At 42.6% G+C, this 16,081-nt stretch overlaps 1 protein-coding gene across 3 annotated transcripts in view; it reads right to left on the bottom strand.

Moving 5' to 3' along the window:
- The window catches only part of LOC120999016 (SLX4 interacting protein), a 225,668-nt gene that overhangs the window by 101,416 nt on the left and 108,171 nt on the right, over positions 1–16,081 (bottom strand). For 2 of the 3 annotated variants that reach the window (XM_040429896.1, XM_040429897.1), the window contains exon 3: positions 2,624–2,713. The exons of the other annotated variant lie outside the window; for it this stretch is intronic. In XM_040429896.1, coding sequence (XP_040285830.1) covers positions 2,624–2,713 — 90 coding nt within the window. The remainder of the gene's footprint in view (positions 1–2,623; positions 2,714–16,081) is intronic. 3 annotated transcript variants of the gene reach the window in all.

The raw sequence follows: 16,081 nt of genomic DNA, 5'->3' as shown, positions 1-16,081 counted from the left end.
CACATAACGGACAAGGATAGGACTGTTCTATTAGGGGCCAGCTGTTCCGTTCCGCAAAGTACGGAATGCACACGGACGTCATCCGTATTTTTTGCGGACCGCAAAATACATACGGTTGTGTGCATGAGGCCTAATTCTCTGAGTGTTTTATAAAACATATGACCAGAAGGAAACATGCACCATATCTGCAGTACATACCATGGTTGGACAATATGTTTCTGCGCCCCTTTGCATCCTGTTTGACATGCAGTACTTCAATATGGTGACATAGGGCTGGCTCATGTGCTGGCATTGAGTTTACTAAATAAACCTGGAGGAGAGGCGATAGGGTGGGGAACCTAGCTATTCATCCATATTATTACCGATTTACATTCTATAGACTTATAGAGATTGTTGGTGAGGACTTCTTTAATGAAAACGAATGGCTGAGTTGACATCACCGTTTAGCTTTCCATTCTTCTGATCCATCAGAAGAACAGAAAAAAAAAAGATGTTATTTTGAGCATCAGTTATGATCAGTTTGTGTCACTTCTGTCAGAGATCAGGTGTTTTTGACGGAAGAAAAAGTACTACATAGGCTAGACCTTTAGCTGGGTAATAACAATGAGATGAGTTTTCACAGTGACAACCACGTTTTGCTTACAGGGGTTGTCCAGGTTCTGAGCTGAACCAGGACATATCCCCATCTTCACCCCTCCGGCCCCTCTGTTATGAGAATCAGGGCATTTCATGCTCCGATGCTCTCCCTTGCACACAGGGCAAGGGCTTTTTGATTTACATTGGCACAATGCTAGGCGGAGGCTTCCGCCTAGCAGTGTTACCGGTGACGTCACTGGTTCTGATGGGCAGGCTTTAGCGCTACCCTAGCTGTTTTACAGGCTAGGGCAGCGCTAAAGCCCGCCCATTAGTGCCGGTAACATTACCGGGGACACTGCTGGGCGGAAGTCTCCACATAGAGCACGGCACGTCGCCGGATCTCCAAAAAATGCCTTTGCCATGTGCAATTCATAGCAGGGCAAAGGAGAGCATTGGAGCATGAAAGAGGTGAAGATGGGTTTATGTCCGGGTTCAGCTCTGAAACCGGACAACCCCTTTAAGTAAAGGGAATGAGTGGTCAGAACAAATTCCTTTGGTTTAGAACATTGGTACTAAGGCTTTAAAGGATGAACTATTGTACTTACGTGTAGAAAAATAAACCTGTGTTGTGGGGGCTAATCTAGACAAAAACCTCTTTTGCAAACTTGTAAGTGAGGTTTTAAGGAATCATTGTATTAAAGGGGGTTATCTGGGAAAATATGTTGATGACCTATCCTCCGCATAGGTTAATATCAGATCTGCTGTGTTTTGACACCCGAGACCCCTGCAGATCGGCTAATAGAAGAGGCTGGGTGCTCCTTGATCGTTGCAGCCTCTTCCTAGGCTGGTGATGTCACCGTACATCGGTCACGTGGCCTAGTTGCAGCTCAACCCCAATTCAAGTCAATGGGACTGAGCTGCAATAACAAGCACTGCCACTATACGATGTATGGTGCAGTGCTTGGTGAGCTGCCGGGAGGCCTTAGCGCTCACCTGAGCTCTGGTCAGCGGCGTGGCTTTCTGAAACAGCTGATCGGCGGGGGTCATCACTATCAAGATAACCCCTTTAAATATTTCACCATTTACATAAAAGACACTGGTGTCTATAGGAACTTAAAAAGGACCCGTCCCCTCTCCAGACTTGTCTGTTTTAGGTTCTACTTGCATTCCCCATGTAATAACAATTCTGGAGCATTTTTTTTATGACTCTATGTTGTACCGTTCCTTTGTTATTCCTTCTAGAAGTTATGAATTAATTGCCAGCAGTCCGTAATAAAGATCCAGATGGGTGTTACTAGTTGGGGGTGTCCCTGCACAGCCTGACATTATCCAATCAGTGCTGCCAGAAGCAGACTGTGCAGGGACACACCCCAACGGGAAACACCCAGCTGGATCCTTATTGCAGACTGCTGGCAATTCATTCCTAAAAATTCTACCAGGAGTAATAGAGGGATGGCACAATGTGGAGCCATAAGAACAGATGCTCCAGAATCGTTATTACAAGGGGGATGCAAGTAGTTGCTAAAACAGACATGTCAGAAAGGCGACAGCTCCTCATTAATATACCCTAATATATTGTAATTGAACTAATGTAATGTAACTTATGACATGATGACTTACCCACGCATGGTTACTATTTCGCAGGCACAAATTAATTATTTTTTTTTACACATCCTCTGAGTGAAATCTATTAATATTAACTAAAAACGTCCCATGCAAAAATATAGAAAAAAAATTAATAACTGAGATGAGTAATTGCAGAACTACGTAATGAACTGCTAAGCAGCTTAACAAAGCACTGAACATAATACAGTCAGAAACATAACACATTTCTGAGAAAAGGCAGAATAAAAAGTAAACTAGAGAAAAGTCATTAAATTAAGGGAAACAGAGCACATGTCTAATAGTCCCCTAGGAGCTGTTAAAGGTTAGTTGTAATTCACAGTAGTCTCAACATAACAATGAAAATGAGATCTGAGCAAATCAGACCAGTCCAATTTCTTCCCTGCAGCTATGGGCTTTTGAAGTAGGAATGGTTTTGTTGTACCTCCTTCTCATGGTCAGAAAACCAGCTGGAGTCTTTACTGGTGCCTTGAGGCAAAACATGAAGATCCACCAGAACAGCAAAGTTCCCACACTGCAAGACAAAGGGAGAAATCCTCAGGATGTTGTAAGGCATATGTATGGTGCACAAAGAGGAAGCCACCATCTAGAATCCTACCAAGCTCCCACCTCAAAAGGAGCACATCAAATTACAGGATTGCTTGACCCGCCGCTGGAAGCGGCAAATCACTTGTTTAGCCGCCATTCACCAGCCTGCTGCAACTTTTCAATTAAAACCATAAAATGAAGGGGCAATGAGAAAACCATAAACCAGCTACGTGGTAGCCGCGCGTGCGGAGTCGCCAGAGGATAGTCCTCGGGCGAGCGTTCTGAAACGCATGATATTTTAAGTAAAATTACAAGTACACGTCTATAAATTCCAATGAATATTACATCTTGTGAATATTAGTGGTAGAGTTGGTTGTAATGGCAACACGTGTATAGCTGCTTTTTACACGTTCTTGGTTCTGTGGAGCAAGGCCAGGGCTACACGGAGACAGGTGTCGTGCGACATTTTTTGTAATGACAGTCAATGGTGCCGCTACTGCGACGCAAGAGTCGCACAGGAATCCAACTTGGATGGAATCTTTTTTTACCTGTCGTGTCACAGTCACCATTGACTATCATTATAAAAAATGTTGCACGACATATCTCTTGCCGTGTAGCCCTGGCCTAAATCATACGCTGGTGATGACGGTTAAGAAATCTTTCTGCAGTTCTGATTGTGCACCTTTGTCTCCCCAAATAAATGAAAATGTGGCCTAACAGATACAATTTACATTGACTTCTATGAAGCGAGACTTTTTAACAAGTGACACGTTGCATCAGCTAATGGATCACTCTCCTTGCGCCTCATGATTAAAAATTGGTACAGACTAAGGGCTCAAGCACACACAAACGTATTTTTCTTTGTCCCGTGCCCATTCAGTTTTTTTTTTTTTTGCAGCCCGTATGCGGAACCATTCACTTCAATGGGGGTCACAGAAAAAAAAATTTAAAAAAATTACTCAGTGGCCATTCCGCAAAAAATATAGAACATGTCCTATTATTGTACGCATTACGGACAAGGATAGGACTGTTGTCTTAGGGGCCGGCTGTTCCATTCCGTAAAATGCGGAATGAACACAGCCAATATCCGTGTTTTGCGGACTGCAAAATGCCTACGATCGTGTGCATGAGCCCTAAGGGTCCGTTCACACTTTCAGGATTTGACAAGGAATCTGTATCGTAATTTGCATCAAATCCAATCACAATGCACATTCAGTGCATATGGTTTTATAGGCCCTATCCACATACACTGAAAAAAAAAAAAGGTTTAGATTTATAGGGTTATGGCATAATTGATGTAAAAAAATGAAAATCAGACATCATATAGTACATGACAATCTGTTTCTAAGAAAGCCAGAACCAGCCCTGTACCTCACATGGATCCAGAGATCTCCACTTTCAATGCTCCAATTGCTCGGGTAAACCCTCTGGCATCTCAGGGGGTGGGTCCTTTCTGCTGCAGCTCTCCCCTTGTACCTGTCATGGCTTCTAACAGTAGATAGGACTGGTGGCAATTGAGGGTTGGAATTGAGCGTGCGTGTCCTCCTCAGTAGATGGACGTGCACATTACTATACAGATTGAACACCAGGGGGCAACTTTATGAAGTACAGAGAATATCTCACAAATGGAGTATTTTTGTGATGAAAAGTAAATTACTAAAGTGACAGTTTTTCCATGCTGAATTATATTAAAATAACATTTAATGGTGGCACATCCCCTTTAACCCGGATTCCACAGGGAAAGTCCGGAAGATTAACAATGGGATGGGATCCGCAGCACATGAAACTGCACACACTGTAGTAAATTGGTCACGTACCCCTACATGTCTCAGTGATGCTTGTAGCAACCAATCAGCAAATGCGTATGACTTGACTTGCGCACCTCTGTAGTTACAGCCGACAAAGAAATCCTGTGTAGTCTGGTTCTGCAGTCATGTGTCACGCCCACCCACATAACTCCTCTTTTTGCCAAGCTACAGATAATAAAAGATGGACCCAGATGGGAGAGTAACACATGACCGCAGGATCAGACTACACTCTGGGTTTGTTTGCAGTCTGTAACCATGGAGACACATAAGTCTGCATAGGAGATACATTCATCAAACTGTAGAATATTATTGGGCCATTGGCCAAGTTGATATCTTTTGTCATATTTTGAAAGGATTAAAATAATAAAAATTTGTTGCAGAAGTGCTAGATTCAAATACGGTACACAATTCTAATTATATTTATGCAGACATACTGTGGTCATCAGCTCGTCCTTATAAAACATACATATCGATAGGTACAGAAGGTAAAATAGACTGTAATCACCCTCTCATTCTCCTATATAACTCCAAAAATTACATCTTTGTTTTCATTTACCACTGCAGTAGGTGATCTACACCAGTTCTGGTCATGTAACCAGAACTGTACTGTAAGCACTGCAGACCAGTGTAAAAAAATATAAACATAGATTTAAAATATACACACACACACACACACATATATATATATATATATATATATATATACACACACACACGCTAGTCCTGCACAATATATCGCCAAAGCAATCGCAATAAATCGCCATATCGCAATCGCCAATTGGACGACCCAAAAATGCTGCAATTGTATTATCATATTTTTCGCTTTATAAGACAAACTCCCCCCCCCCCAAAAGTGGGAGGAAAATGGCAGTGCGTCTTATAAAGCGATGGTTGACTTTTTACGTGGCTGACACGGATGTATCGCCGGCCGCTATGTTGCACAGCGCGGCCGGCGATATATCAGTTACAGTGCGGGGAGGGAGGAGGGGCTGGAGGCAAGTCGTTATTTTAATGAACAAATGTTCTTCTATTTATTCTGTTTATCTCTCCTGTGCAGTGCCATTAAGAAAATGGCAAGTTTTGTATTTTGTACTTTTGCAGTAATGCAAATGTGTTATTTAATTTAGTAAAAGATGTTTTATTTTGAAAAACACTGTGCATTTCAGTTCTTGAGTTAAGCATAACTACATTTCAGCATTATCAGTAATTTCTCTAATTGCTTTTGCCTTGAAAATCCAAGCAAATAGACCTCTAGCACAATTCCCTTAAAATATCGCATCGCATATCGTTATCACAATTTTTAGGGCCCTAATCGCAATCGCACAAAATTCCCATATCGTGCAGCCCTAATACACGCACACAAAATATATAGATTAATATATTCACATGGAAAAAACTACTGTATTTTTGCTTTATAAGACGTACCTGATGATAAGACACACTCCAGGTTTTAGAGGAGGAAAATAATAAATAAAAAAATTTCATTAGACCTCACATCAGATCCTAAGATCAGACACCCCCTTATCAGATCAGACCCCAAATCAGGAACTCACATCAGACCCCCATCAGACATCCATGTCAAATTCCCATCAGACCTGCATGTCAGACCCCCCATCAGACCTTAGATCAGACTTTCATGCCAGGACCCTATGAGAACTCCATGTCAGACCCCCATCAGACCACAGATCAGAAATAAAATAAAGAACTTCACTTACCTCTCCTGCTCCGCTGCTTCTCTTTAGGTCTGGCAATCGCACTGCCTTGTCTTCTCTGGCCCAAGCTGCACTGTCACCTGATTGCGCGCAGCATCGGGTCATAGTCCGCACACTACATCCTGACGCTGCATGCGGTGAGGACCTGCAGTGCAGCACAGGCCAGAGAAGAAGACAAGGGAGGGTGACTACCCACAGCGCTCACAGCGCTTCACCCGCTCTCTGCATTTAATACATACTAGGGAGCGCTTCCATAATGGGAGCTCTCACTAGTATTCGCTTTATAAGACGCACGGCCATTTCCCCCCACTTTTGGGGGGAAAAGTGCGTCTTATAAAGCAAAAAAAATATGGTAAATCTGTTTTAAGGCAGTCACAATGTGGAGACACATTTACATTAGTGAATGGATATTACACAGGGTAAAAATAACAGCTTTATCGCATGTGAAATTTATACACTATAACATAAGTAGGGGAGTTCAAATTGGTTATGCAATTATGTTCTCAAATCAGCTTCAACTCTTGTAGCAGTGGCTAAAATAGAGATCTCCTACAAGCAATGTTTTCATATGAGAATTGCTTTTCTCCATTGCAGCTTATTTTCTGGAGCAATCATCCTAACAAGATGTAATCATCAGCAAGAACAATGATTGCAATTTGAACTGTACATCACGGACAAACTGATCTTAAAAGGTTTCTGGTATAACTACAAGTACAACAGCACTTACTGCTAGATCTGTCAGCATGACGCAACAATTAGAGCAAATACATAAAACTTAAGTCTGTAATTAGCATTCTTGTAACGAGAATTGTTCAATGGCATTGCATAGGGTTAGAAAATAAGGGTGCGAGGTGCCTCTCGACAGTGAACTGTGTCTAGCCAAAAAGGCTGCCTTGCAGTACCATACTTTGTAGGACCACTTTTCACGGCAATTAAAGCTGCAAGTCTTTTGGGGTTTGTCTCTACCAGCTTTGCACATCTAGGAGGCTGAACCTTTTGCTCATTCTTCTTTGCAAGATAGTTCAAGCTCAGTCAGATTGGATGGAGAGCGTCTGTGAACAGCAATTTTCCAGTCTTGCCCCAGATTCTCAATGGGATTTAGGTCTGTACTGTGACTGGGCCATTCTAACACAAGAATATGCTTTGATCTAAACCCTAATTGTAGCTCTGGCTCTATGCTTAGGGTCGTTGTCCTGCTGGAAGGTGAACCTCCGCCCCAGTCTCGTCTTTTGCAGCCTCTATCAGGTTTCCCTCCAGGATTGTCCTGTATTTAGCTCCATCCATCTTCTCATCAACTCTGACTAGCTTCCCTGTCCTTGGATCCCCGCATTATGATGCTGCCACCACCATGTTTCACGATGGGGATGTGTTTTCAGGGTGATGTGCAGTGTTATTTTTCCAGCACACATAGCGTTTTACATTTAGGCCAAAAAGTTTAACTTTGGTCTCATATGACCAGAGCATCTTCTTCCACGTCTGTGTCCCCTACATGGGTTGTGGCAAACTGTAAACAAGACTTCTTATGGCTTGCTTTCAAAAATGTATTTCTTGTTGCCACTATTCCATAAAGGCCAGATTTGTGGAGTACCGACTAATAGTTGTCCTGTGGACAGATTCTCCCACCTGAGCTGTTGATCTTTGCAGCATCTGCCGAGTGAACATGGGCCTCTTGGCTGCTTCTCTAATTAGTGCTCTTCTTGCCTGCGCTGTTAGTTTAGGTGGATGGCCATGTCTTGGTAGGTTTGCAGTTGTGCCATACTCCTTCCATTTTCGGATGATGAATTGAACAGTGCTCCATGAGATGTTCAGAGCTTGAGATTTTTTTTTTTTATAACCGAACCCTGCTCTACACTTCTCCACAACTTTATCCCTGACCTGTCTGGTGTGTTCCTTAATTTTTATGATGCTGTTTGAGCACTAATATTCTCTAACAAACCTCTGAGGCCTTCACAGAACAGCTGTAGTAATACTGTGAATAAATAACACACAGGTGTACTTTATTTACTAATCAGGTGACTTCTAATTGCAATAGGCCACACTGGATCTTATTTAGGGGTATCAGAGTACAGGGGGCTGAATACAAATGCACCCCACACTTTTCAGATTTTTATTTATTAAAAATGTTGAAAACCATGTATCATTTTCTTTTCACTTCACACATACTTGCTATTTTCTGTTGGTCTATCACATAACATCCCAATTAAAATACATTTAAATTTGTGGTTGGAACGGGAAAAAATGTGGAAAAGTTCAAGGGGTATGAATACTTTTTCAAGGCACTGTACAATAGCTAGTAGCCATCCCATTCTTCTTGGACTACTGATATATAATACATTTAGTACGCAGTAGCTTACACATCAGTAAACTACGCAGATTATTCAGTTTGGAAAATTTGGTATTATACTGCAGGTCCTTCAGAAGCACAGGTTCCAACAAATGATTAGAGGGGGGAATCCCACTCATGCTTGCTTATGTTTGTAGTACCGCATCAGAGTGCGTTTTATTTTGATCTAAAAAACCTTTCCATCACCCTTATTTAGGCCTCATGCACACAACCATATATATTTAGCAGTTCGCAAATTCCGGGTCCTCAAAATACAGATACCTTCCGCGTTGCCTCCGCATTGTTCAATAGATCCATGGTCTGCATTTTGCGGCCAATTAAAAGACATGTTCCATCTTTTTACGGAATGGACAACTGTGTGCTTTTTGTATCCGTATGTATGTTCCACAAACAGAGTATGCAGAAGTCTGAAAAATGCGGACCATGGATCCATTAAAGTCAATGAGTCTGCAAAACAAATGTGGATGTCACACAGACCGCATTCATATTTTGCGGATCCAAATATGCCTTTATAGGTGGACATAGAAGAAATCCTGCCATCATTCAAGAAAACAGTGGGTGAAAGCCGACAAGTAGAAGCAGTCCACAAGTCAACAACAATGGTGAATGATGGCAAAAGGGTGTAAATTTTCAAATATTAGTGAACCATTATTTGAGAATATAAATCCACGTGCAGTGTTCAAAGGGAGTTGATTCTGCAGGTGCATTAGCTTATGGAAGGTGCCACACGTACCCAAAATACTAATGGATTTTCTATCTGGACTGGTGGAAAATCCACAGAGTATAGTAACAGCAAAGTGGATAAGATTTTAATGAGCCTCTAGGAGCAATGGGGGTGTTGCCATTACACCTAGAGACTCTGAGGGATCTGGGTCTGCTGTGCCCTCTCTACTTTGATAGACAGGGCCAGGAAATGAAAACATTATCACACCGTTCCCTGTCAATCTAAGTGGAGAGGGCTCGGCCACTAAAGAAAAAGCGGAGCCTCTAGGACTCTCATTGCATTCTTTGGTAGCCATTTGGCACCAGGAGTGGTGTGGAGTGGGCCCGGCATGCATGTTGGTACCTGCATTCCTTGGATATAATGGAGGCCATTTTGGCACCAAAGATTACAGAAATTAAAGCAGGCCCAGCATGTATGTGGAACCTACACTCCCTGAATTGTATGGTAGCCGTCATGGCACATAACAGGTAGAATTTAGTGTTAGGAACCCGTCTTACAGAGATCGCCTTGACGTGCGGCAGACGGGCTCAAAAAATTTGGTACAAAATGTATTTGCCAAGCATCTCTAATTTATAAGTATAGCATTAGCAATTATTATGCATTTTTGTACTTTATTTGGTTTGCGGAGAGCTGTTGCATTGCATGTTTTGTTTTACAGTGTTGTTCTCAGCCATAGCAACGTGCCCCTGCGCTGTGGGGTGTGCTGACTGACCCCCTTTTTCTTTGCAGCCTCTAGGTGTAATGGCAACACCCCCGTTGCTCCTAGAGGCTTATTTGCATATATTAAAACCTCATTATTCTCAGCAGTGCGGGCACATATGAACATGGGACCAACACAGATGCTTTTAGCTGCCAAGCGCACATGTAACAGGTCAGCCAGTGTCATAGGTACAAATCTGCTGACAGATGTCCTCTAAGGTCCCTTTACAGGGAACAATTTAGCAGGCGATTATCAGGAGGGAAGTGTTCCTCGTCAGTGAAGGAAACCACTGCATTTACATGAAGTTATCTCCTCCACAGTATGAGGAGGAGCGATCGCTAATCCCATCGCTTGTCCCTATACAGAATCATTGTTTGCCGGCAGCAGAGCGTGTTTAAACAGTACGATCTGCTGTCGGCAAATGACAATTTAGGTGTCTGCACAAAGGAGCAGCTCCTTTACACCACCAGAGAATCGTTCCTACGAACGCTCGTTAGCGATTACCTGGCCAATTCTTGGCCTGTGTTAGGCTACTTTTACACTAGCGTTAATATTTTCCGGTATTGAGTTCCGTCATAGGGTCTCAATACCATAAAAAAACGCTTTTGTTTTGTCCCCATTCATTGTCAATGGGGACAAAACGTAACTGAACAGAACGGAACGCTCCAAAATGCATTCCATTCTGTTCTCATACCGGAGAGCAAACCACAGCATGCTGCGGATTGCTTTCCGTCCTGGGATGTGGAGCAAGATGTTTTCTCTGACACAATGGAAAACGCATCCGTCCCCCATTGACTTTCAATGGAGTTCATGATGGATCCGTCCAGGTATGTTAAAGATAACACAACCGGATCCGTTCATGCAGACGGTTGTATTATCAGTAACGGAAGCATTTTTTTGCTGAACCCTGCCGGACCCAGCAAAAACGCTAGTGTGAAAGTAGCCTAAAGGGGCTTTTACTGCATTTAGAAAGCGTTAAGAAAATTACTTTACGGCAGCCACACCCAACATCGACACAATGGTTTGGAGGGGACCTCACTGACCTCTATGGGAAAGTTTTCTAGGCATGCTCTGTGACCTGTGCAGAGGTCATTGTACAAGGAAAGAATAGATAAGCTGTGACAATCACCTATAGTGAATGGTGGATCCTGTCTTATCTATACACAGAGGTGATATCAATACAGGCAGGATGAAAATGACAGATGAGCAGGGAACTGTAGTAAGAAGATCTGTACAGACCAAGAACTGGCGCCTATTAGTAGGCTTAGTGGCCCATGTGAAAACTGCAGGATTTTATATTTTTTGCTTAAATATAGATATTGACATGAAAAATTAAAAATAACTTAAAAAATTATTGAAAAATATGTTTTAAACAATAGGTCATTTTCTGATGACACATTACAAAATAGGAGAGGAAACTTTTTCCCCCCCTGATAGTGTCATAAAAAAATTAACCTATCACTATCAAACCTTAGACTACCCCAACAGGTTCCTGGTATTCCTTAGAATCTTGTTATGGGTATCCCGGAAGAACCAACCTTCAAGTGCCAAACCCTTCAATGATCATGTAGAGCACCCATGAAACAACTCAGCGCTTTGAACTCTAAATTTCATTAAGTTCTTTTCCTCTTGACCCGTCACTGATAGAACACACCCCAGCAAGGAATGGCGATCAATAAATATACTGTAGATCAGATTTGCTGAAGTGGATTAATGTGGTGGCTTTTGCGGTGTTATTTTATACTGGGAACGCCAAGATGAAGCTGAAGAATCTTGAGAAGTAAATGTTGATGACAATACCAGATAAGGAATGAAGCGCACACATTTTTTGGTTTTTGGTATATTTTTTATAAGGATTAGAGAACGTAACCACAAAACATATGACTCTCCATCACATATTTTGTGCTTTTTCAAAGCAAAAAAAAAAGTTTTCTTTTCATTTATTGGCATCATGCTTACCAGCATGTGTGTTATTACCTACACAATATATGTAACAGTACCAATTGCCTGTATTGTCCATATCTTTCGGTTCTGATCTCGGCTGGAGCACTCAGAGTCTGTCCAGCACAAGTCATCTATGATCAATCACTTCTGCCATACTCTGCGTTCAGCCCAAGAACAAATGGACAGAAACACATCAATCTAGAACCGTTCCAGTAAATCCATTGAGCAAGCACTACTGAGAAGGAAATGTAAAAATAAAACACTGAATTATATATTAAAATTAACAGATGAGCATGGAATCTGTCAATGTTAACATACGTGTTCCTGTAATAGGTGTGCCACCGTTGAGTACTTTTGTATTCTCTACAATCCCTCTGTAACATAGCAAAATAAAAAAGATCTCTGGGTATTACTGTATAAAATCACAGGCACACAAATAAGCAGTATTGGACAGTAGCAAACTAAAGGTAGCCATACAAAATTGGCAAAAAAAAAAAAAGATTTCAACCAAAACGAGCATTCACCGATTAAAATTAAAGTGGTTATTCAGGTATAAATTTTTCCATTTCCCTGTACTTCCCTTGCCAGGCCCTGCAGCTTAAAGGGGTTATCCAGTATCTACAACAGCCCCACTATGTGCCCAGCCCCTCCGTGGGAATATACTTACCCCGCTCCCCGCACCGACACTGCTGCTTCTCCTGATACATGGATGAAAACATCCGGTGTCAGGGGAAGGGGAGAAGCCAATGGCAGGCGGGGATGGGCCTCCCTTGCATCACTTGTCCCCTTCCCGCATTGGCTGCTTCCCCCCCCCCACTCCCGACACCAGATGTTTTCATCCGTGTACAGGGAGAAGCAGCAGCAGCGGTGCAGGACCAGGAACGGCGCAGGGAGCGGGGTAAATATATTCCCTCTGAGGGGCCCGGCACATGGGGGGGCCATTTGTGAAATTGGATAAACCTTTAAGGCCCTTTACACTGCCCAATCATTAGGCAGATGATTGCTAACAAGTGTTCGTATTAATGCTCGTTAGCAATAATCTGCCGGTGTAAAGGTTCCGCCAAAGAGCCGCTGAACGAGCGAAACGATCATTCATCAGGTAATTGGATCGTTCACCGAAATCAAACAATGACTCTGTATGAGGAAGAGCAATGGCATTAGCTATCACTGCTCCCCAGACTGTGGAGGAAATCACTGCATATAATAGCAGGGGTCTCCTCCACTGACGAGCAGGCGACCGTGGAAAAGGAACACTTCCTTCCCAGCAATGGCCTGCTCATCTGAGTAGTATAAAGGAGCCTTCACTTTTGTACTTGCACTATTTTTTCTGTCTCACTGCGGAGAGTGGTCACGTGACTGCTCCCTCTGTCGAGACTGTATTTTCTCTGACATCACGACCGGGCCTCCCATGATGCCCTCCATCAGAATCCCCGCTGTATTACATATTCATCTGCAAGGACTGTCAAGACACTTGGGGCAGATGAAATGATGGATAAAGTCTTAAAGGCTATTTACACCTTCAGGGGCAAAAAAATATTATGATTGCATTTTACTCATTTTGGGCTAAAATCTTTTTTTCCAATTGGTCTTTATTACAAATATTGAGCTGTTCTGTCACAAAGGGTTGACTGTTTTACTAGCGATGTGAATCCTACTTTTACTTTGTGTCATCTAATAACCCTTATCGCTAAATTACTAAAAGGTTATAAACACTTATTTAAGGCTACTTTTGCGTTTTTGCTGGATCCGGCAGGGTTCAGCAAAAACGCTTCCGTTACTGATAATACAACCGTCTGCATCAGTTATGAACTGATCCGGTCGTATTATCTTTAACATAGCCAAGACGGATCCGTCATGAACACCATTGAAAGTCAATGGGGGACGGATCCTTTTCTATTGTGTCAGAGAAAACGGATCCGTCCCCATTGACTTGCATTGTGAGTCATGATGGATCCGTCTTGCTCCACATCCCAGGACGGAAAGCAAACCGCAGCATTCTGCGGTTTGCTCTCCTGTATGAGAACGAAACGGAATGCATTTTGGAGCTCTCCGTTCTGTTCAGTTATGCTTTGTCCCCATTGACAATGAATGGGGACAAAATGGAAGCATTTTTTTCGGGTATTGAGATCCTATGACGGATTTCAATACAGGAAAATATTACCACTAGTGTGAAAGTAGCCTTAGCCACATTCTTATGAGTAAGATAAGGATTGATCTCTAATTAGTGTTTATAATATCAGAGATAAGAAGACCGTCAGGTAAGCTTGCCTTTAATGACATCCTATACATAGAAGAAGAAAAAATCCTTTACCGTCCATGATGACATGTCGCTGGATCTTCACAGCTAATTTGTGAAGATTGTCAGTCACCGCTGATAGACTCTCTGAGGACCTTCCTAGCTCTGCATCTTATCTTAGCTGATTCAGTACTATTCTGGGCAACCATCAAGCCCTGCAGGCTTTAGGTTATCCCAAGTGCATATCGTCTAGGTTTTCACACAATTATCTGTTCTCATAAGGTATAACTGCAGGGAAACACTAACTAATTACAGATTGCTCAGCAGAGATACGGGCTATGATGATCACTCGATGGATGACACTAGCAGGCAGAAATGAATAGCAACCATTAATACCATCTTGTTTCTTGTTTTTGCAATCCATAATGTACAAAATTCAGCACTTATTTCTTTAAAAATATATATCTTTATGGGGTTTTGCATTACCTTTTTCTGATACAGAGCTGAACTTCACACAGCAATGGAGCCAAATTATATCTGGGGAATCCCAGAAGGTTACTGTATACAATCTATACAATGAAGTATGCAATAATCAACTAAGCTCCCCCTAGTGGCAGCTGCAGGCAGCCAGAATTTTATCATGTAAGCGGAGCTGCGATAAAAATATATTATAAATCTAGCCAGCACAGAACTTCGGACAGTAAAACAAAGGTACAATACGCTTGTCTGAATAAGGCTTTATTATTAGTATGCAATCTTTTTGATTACAATATCAATAATATCATGTCAACACCCCCACCGATCAGCTGTCAATGGCAGCCAGAAGTAAACATGGGACAGAGCCGGAACCCACAGCTCCGTATACTGTGCACTGGCTGCTCTTAGGTACTCCAGCTCAGCTCCCATTCACTTGAATAGAAGTTGGTTGCAGTTCCCGAGAACAGCCACCGCGCAGTGTACGCAGTTGTGTTGTTCCTAGTCTGTTTATTGTATACTTCTACAGAGCGGCCCACAAAATGTAGCCCACCTCCAGCGATAGTATGAGAAGATGAACCAGCAAGTGGTTTGTTTTTTCTTTACCGACAAATCACAAAAGATGCCGAAAGAGGTCCCCCTTAAGGTCTCTGTATCTTTGGACACATCGGATTATGTTGGCTGATACGGCTTGTGACGCTGCAGATAGCGATTGTGATGTTTTCCTTGAGTTCATCAAGGGATGTGAATTGTTAGCGGACAAATTTCTGTTTTAAATTCCCTCACAGATAAAAAAAGAAAATCGCACGTGGACAAGTCTGGGGCACGTGGCGGCTCACAGTTCGCTCCTCTGTAAACAGTTCATGAACCCATGCCAGTAAATCCTGTGAGGTGCGGCATTTTGCCCCATCTTGTTGGAAAAAGCAGGACATAGTTTCTTCTGGAGTTAGTTGGTTGCAAAACTGTTCAAAGATGTCCAGGTAAAAGCCCATTCAGACAGCCGCAGTGCTTTGCGGATCCGCAAAACACGGATACCAGCCGTGTGCGTTTCGCAGTTTGCGAACCGCACATGGCCGCAACCATAATAGAAAATGCCTATTCTTGTCTGCGATTGTGGACAAGAATAGGACCTGTTCTATCTTTTCCGCTGAGCCGCGGAACGGAACCATAGATGGACAGTACACGGTGTGCTGTCCACATCTTTTGTGGCCCCATTGAAATGAATTGGTCCTCACCTGTTCCCCAAAATTGAGGAACGGATGAGAACGCATTCATACGGCCGTCTAAATGAGCCCTAAATTGCGGTATTCACAGTTGATTTGAAGAAAATTGGGCCCACTATTCGTGTTCCTGACACTGGGCACCCAACACTAATTTTCTGGTCGTGAAGTGATGTTTCGTGAGTCAAATGG

Source organism: Bufo bufo, chromosome 4, assembly GCF_905171765.1.
Source record: "Bufo bufo chromosome 4, aBufBuf1.1, whole genome shotgun sequence".
Taxonomy (NCBI): domain Eukaryota; kingdom Metazoa; phylum Chordata; class Amphibia; order Anura; family Bufonidae; genus Bufo; species Bufo bufo.
Note: the sequence above shows the minus strand (reverse complement) of the source record. Positions and strands in the feature narration are given on the sequence as shown.